This window comes from Pristis pectinata, chromosome 15 (genome assembly GCF_009764475.1).
Source record: "Pristis pectinata isolate sPriPec2 chromosome 15, sPriPec2.1.pri, whole genome shotgun sequence".
NCBI classification, from domain to species: domain Eukaryota; kingdom Metazoa; phylum Chordata; class Chondrichthyes; order Rhinopristiformes; family Pristidae; genus Pristis; species Pristis pectinata.
This window is the reverse complement of record NC_067419.1, coordinates 26,341,574-26,347,801: the sequence shown is the minus strand read 5'-3', so window position 1 is coordinate 26,347,801 and position 6,228 is coordinate 26,341,574. Positions and strand designations below refer to the sequence as shown.

At 40.8% G+C, this 6,228-nt stretch overlaps 1 protein-coding gene across 1 annotated transcript; it reads left to right on the top strand.

Annotated features, from left to right (window-relative positions):
• Nucleotides 1–2,500: 2,500 nt before the first annotated feature.
• LOC127578332 (small integral membrane protein 30-like) lies at nt 2,501–6,228 on the top strand. The gene has a single exon (XM_052030237.1). The coding sequence runs from the start codon at nt 2,541–2,543 to the stop codon at nt 2,724–2,726; it is 186 nt and encodes a 61-aa protein (XP_051886197.1). The 5' UTR covers nt 2,501–2,540; the 3' UTR covers nt 2,727–6,228.

The following is a 6,228-nucleotide window of genomic DNA, read 5'->3' as shown; positions in this document are numbered from 1 at the left end:
GTTACTATCACTGCATTATTACCCTTGCAACATGTCCAGGTCCAGTTGCATACATAACTATAACTGAAAATCTGTAACTGTTCTCTTATAGTCTGCTCTCGCTTCAGCAAGAACCTGCCAAGATTGCTGAAACTGATGCCAAGCTCCAGATATGCAATTCGCAGTTTTCATCTGCAATTTCACTTTTGGCCTGATGTGATGGGATCTCCATCTGGTCCAACATTACTATAGTAGTGCAGAGGTCTGGGTGCAGGGACTCCACACACTGGATTTGTAATGTTATGACTGCTCTGAAAAATGTTGTCTCTGTGAATCAGTTGGTTGATCCAAGTATCTCTACAATGGCAGGTGTAGCTCTCTAGATTTGTCTCTGGGAGCATCTCTTTGCTTTTGACTGGTCTATCTTATCAAACTCCCAGATGAAGAGCCTGGATGTTAGTTTATCAATGTCCCCAGATGATTCCAGTCAGTTCTAACTGAACTTCATTCCACCATGGGGGACCGCTGACTCATACTCTTGCAGTTAAACACTGACAGCACATTAAACAACTGAGCAACAGAAACTGGTACTGATAATTATTAACCAGTCTAAATTGTGCATGTACCTGTCAAAAATAGCTGACAATAACTCACTTAATCTTGTGTGGTAAGAATTAAAAGATGTACAATAGATATAACCATGACCAGGTGACAAATCCAAGATAACTACCCCCCGTCACTGTACATGTCCTTCCTCTCAACATCACTAAAACCTTTGACTCTGTCAACTGAGAGGGATTATGAAGAATTCTTCTCAAACTTGGTAGTCTTTAGAACATTAGAACATTCTACATTTGCCGCATGGTAGAGTGCAAGTCATGTTCCTAACCAATGGAATATAAACCCAATCCCAATGTAGGCTGGGGTCAAGCAAGGCTGTGTCATTGCACCAACAGTGACCTTAATCTTCTTTGCTGTAATATTTCATGTCACCTTCAGCTAGTTTCCAGCTAGAACATTTATCTATATGATGAATGGGAAACTGTTCAATCTTTTCCATGTCCAGGATACCCTAATCTCAGTCATTGATTTACAGCATACGTGCATACGTACATATTCAGAGGTCAAGTTCTATGTCAACATTAATTCCTTCACTGAAGCATTTGGGAGGAAGAGCCTTACACTAAACGATCAGAAGACAACTTATCAAACTGCCCAGATCCACAAGACCCAAACCATGACAATCACGACGAGACCCTAGTAAACTTAGATGACTCACCATGTCTCCAGTGCCAAGCCTCAGCAAAGGCAATTCACCAGCACAACTTCAGGTCGATCAAGCAAAAGAGTGCTTGAAGATTAACACCAGGCTCACAGTCTACCAAATCACAATGATTCCATCTTAAATGACAATCTACAGTAAGCACCTCAGAGCACTGGGGAATAACCACCACAGTCTCTGCATTATCCTCCAAATCCCTGGCAGTATAGGCAAAGTAATGATCGTGTTCAACATCCTCAACAACTAGGCTCTGATCACGCACAATCAGGTCCAGGGGGCAGGCCCTGTCACATCAAGAGATTTCCAAAAGGACAAAGAAAATGCTTCAGGATGTCTTCAAAGTCTCCTTGAAAAATTGCAACTGCTCAAAATGGAGAATGAGCCTCCAAGAAGCCACTGCGTGCCCCGAGTCCCCAATGACAGGAACACCTACAGGCTATGCACAAACTGCAGAAGGAGTGCACAATATCCCAAACAACCCACCTACCCAACCATTCAAACTCCATCTAACCCACCTGAAGCAATGTCTATAGATCCTACACAGGACTCATCAGCCATCTCAGAGATGGAGTGGAAGTAAGTCATCCTCAAGCTGCTGCCTTGGCCAAACTGAATCTGAAGAAAAGAAATAATACATCTCCAACATTGACAAAAAGTGCTTATTTTTGTTTTGCTGAAGATCAGCTGCATCGAAGGATATTTTATCCTTCAGATGAAACGTTAGGCTCCTCGGGGCATCCACCTGTTCTGCTGGTGAGATGGGGAATGTAGATAAACCCCGGATTCCACCCCATCGCCAGGGCATCATCAGAATCACCGGGCGCCCCGGCTGGAGAATTGAAAGGATTAGCAACAAATACTCCTCCCAGCCTGTGGTAGGAGCTATTGTCCATTACTGATGACAGAAATTAACAACAGAAACAATGTCCTTAACATAGATAACTACACGGATTAACCGTTTCGTTAAAAAAAACTGAGACTTGTTCCTAGTTCCAAGGTTTATATAGGGAGGCAACAGGTTGGTCAAATTTGTAGTCTGCAGGAATGCAAACATTCCTGCATAAGAGGACAAAATATAAGACATAAGAGGACAAAATGAAAGTGTGCGTTTTACAAAGCAGCCTGAACATGTTGATAATGTAGCAAAGACGAGTTTACTGCTGCTGTTCCAACAACACTGCCGCCTTTAAATGAAAGCAACGCCCCGAAGTTGAAGGCGGAAGTTGGGCAGTGATCATCTGATAGAAGGAGATCAAGTGATCTGACTGTCACATGCAACATGGCTTCCTGGTGGGGATTGCAGTCGGTGTGCATGGTGCTGGTCCTGCTGTTGGCGTCGGTGCCGGGAGCCGAGGGTCTGGACGGAGGGGACGCGGTGGCGTTGCTGCTGGGACTGGCGATCAGCACGGTGGGGCTGTGCGCCTGCTTGGGCTGGTACGCCCGCAGGAGGAACGGGCAGCTGTGAGCCGAGCAGAGAGAGAGAGCGCCGAGCCTCAAAAAACATGCAAGTGCAACAGCGGCAGGGCCCCCAAAGCAACCGATTTATAGGAAACTCCGTGAGAGATGGAGGTCGCCAGCAATGCAGCGTTTCCTTTCCGGGACTCCTTGCACAGTCAGCCGCGGGCACGTCGCCCCATTCATTTCCCCGGCTTGTGCATTGCTGACCCGGCCACATGGGCGTCTGTGCAAGGCAACAACTTTTGCATCTTGCTGCAAGGCAACAACTTTTACATCTCTCTGCCTCTTCGACCTCCCCAGAGTCATGAGACCGTGCTTCAGATCAGGAGTGCTGGCTCGCAGCCCCTCAAATTGACGTTTAAAAGTTTCTCAAAGGCCGAATTGGAGCAGAAAACAAAATTACAACGCGGAAGTGCAAGTCCTTGCTTTGGTACCCCGACAGGCAAACGCACTGCTTTTGACGAGAAATTGGGACGTTTACCCCCAAGGGTGTTTGCGCTAAACGTTAAATAATTTATTTCGCCAGGGTAAAAGTTGGAGATATGTTTGAGTTGAAATGTTACGTTTCGGTTAGTGAAACCCCCACCCAGTTTGAATATTGCCACCTAGTGTCGCAAAAACCAACTAAATGTTTGCGATAACGTTTCATTTCTGTTCACTTGCAACCTTTTTGTTTCACGCTTGGTTTTTACATTACTACTCGTTGGTAAAAATAAACTGCGAGGTCTGTTTTGAACCAGTAGACTTGTTTAGTGACGAGAACATTTAATATTGTGCGATTTGTGTCAATTTGCGTTTTTCGTGAAGGTAGCACAATAAACCCCCAACTTCGGTGTGTTTCTTTTGTGAAGAATTGATTTAAAACGTGGTCATTAATCACTTAACCGGTTTGGCGGGCATCACATTATTACTACAGCTATCCTTCTATAACTACACTGCTATAATTTTGATTGTATTAATAAACATAGCTGTCATCTTTTATAGATGTGGTGATGGTGAACATTTTAAGCAGCAAAAGAGGAATCAAAACCAGATCCCCTGTGAATTTAAAACAAGCTGCTAGAGGAACTCAACCAGTCAGGCAGCATCTGTGGGGGCAAGGGGATATGCAACATTTTTGGGTCAAGACCCTGCATCAGGACCTGAAAAATTAAGTATCCCTTTGCCTCCATAGATACTGTCTGATCTGCTGAGTTCTTCCAGCAGTTAATTTTTGCTCCAGATTCCAGCATCTGCAATCTGTTGTCTCCCCTGTGAAGTTGATGGGGTCACCCTCTAAGTTTTGTGTAAAATCCCCTTAGTTGTAGTTACAGGCATCTGGCTGCAACACAAGTTCACTCATTTTCCCACACACCAACAGTGGTGAGTACAATGTACTCTACATCCAATAATCACTATTATATTGAAACATGACACCAAGCTGTGAGTACAGTCAGTGTTAACCTGCAACCAAAATTTGAAACCTACATCTTCCAAACCAACCTGAGCATCTCCTGCTTTGTTTACCAACCTACATTTTTTTTAAAGAAAACATGTCCTGTGAACCAGATTTTGAAGGGAGTCTGCTATGATTGCTCATTAAGGATGAGGCAGGTTGCAACAACACTACCATTTGGAGTTTGGTTATATGAAGAATGGTTACATAAATATTGGAATTTTATATTCCAATTTCCAAAATTAACATTTGCTGTACATTTGGAAATAGTATTTGTTTCAAGCTTTGCTCTCAGAATCTATTAAATGTGATATTTACAATAAAAATTGAAATTGTAGATGGGTAATTTGTAAAGATACAGATGTTTGAAAACTTTTTCATTAGCAGTATGAAGTTTTTTCTTATTGACCCCACTTTCTGTTAAACCTATTTACAGCTCGTAAATGTCATGTTCCTTAAAAGAAGAGTCAAGACACCTGTAATTATCAAGTTCATATTCTGAGTCATTTTCATGATATAGTCCATTAATTTTATGCATGATATGCACAACTAGATTTTTATGGACTATATACACAATCAAGTAATTTATGAAGTTATCAATGCATGTCTATACTAAAGCTGTAAACAAAATGGCATTGATAAAGTCATATATTTTGCATTTGCCAATCATTCATCCTTCAATAAGTACTCCATTTGATAGCAGCCACAATGAATATTTTGGTTCATTGCTGTGATACATTATTCTTCTATCAATGGAATAGAAATGTCCAACTAGGACAGTAAATACTGTAATAAAATGTAATTGGATGTACATTCAATGTAGTAATTTCTTTTGGTGTGCTTTGGCCTTTTGCACCTTCCTTTCTGGATTTATTTCATTCTCCTCTCATTAATTCCAAATAATCTCCTGGAGTCTGATGTTATTTACTAGAGATGAAATGCATTAGCTGAAGACCACAAAGAATACAATAAAATAAAAGCAGAAGTAGGTCTGTTATGCCTGCTCACCATTTAATAAAATCATGACTGAACTTTTGTAACATTTGTCTAGTCTAATGAGAAACTTCTGTAGCTCGTGTCTTCATAGCCCAACAATCTTTCTGTTGGAAAATTCAGACATTGTGTTTTAATGCAAATTTTCATGTAAATTTCAAATCAGTCCAAGAGTAAGAGGTAGTTGTGATATAAAAGATACCTTCTGAATGGATTAAGGATAGGGAAACTTGAGGTATAGATTGACCATTATTCAGTTTAATGAATTGTGGGGTGAAGGCCAACACTTCCAGTGTTTTCTCATTCCTGCAAGGATTGTGCAACTTGTTTCTATAAATAACCATCAGCTCACAATTATCAGCTCACTTGTTGTTGAGAATTTTGTAGTCCCTGGTGTTTGCCAGAAGGTATGTGACTTTTTGCACTTTCAATCTATCTGAAAACAGATTGAGTAAATATTTGGTTAAATGGGACTAGATACAAATCATTAAGTTGCTGTGTTTCACAAATAAACATTCAGAGCAACATTAAACATTGGGTATGTTTATGGCAATTGTAATTCTTGTGGTAATTGCACATTTTTCCCACCTTATTGCTAGGCTTAAACAAAATAAGTTAGAAATAATCTTCTCTGCACTCCTGTCCTTTTGTTGTTTGAAAGTCCTTCCCTCCCCTGCTGTGATTTGTAAGAGAAAGAAAGAAAAGCACAGTCAAGCAGGAGGTTCAGAAAGTGAATGCTGCAAAGCTGTTGGGTAGCAATCACAAATATCTGATGATGATCAAGAAGCTACAGAACCAGCACTCCTGGCTGATGAAGGGAAGAACTGACACCTATAAAAGTAACCCTCACAGAATCAACGTACCCCTAACCTTCAAAAACAATGGCAGTTTCAAATTTGTGACCTATAATAAGTGGAAAAAATGCCAAAATTGATTGAATGCTCAAAACTAAACAATGTTAGAAAAAAATTAGATTTAGTTGCCAGTTTTATCATGCATAATAATGGTAATACAATTGATCTTATGCAAATGTGACCAACATGCTTGGTTTCAATGTAAATAAAATTACATTTTGTGTGAA

Bases quoted from the DNA above. Each gene is read 5' to 3' on its own strand.
- LOC127578332 (XM_052030237.1), top strand. From the start codon at position 2,541: ATGGCTTCCTGGTGGGGATTGCAGTCGGTGTGCATGGTGCTGGTCCTG.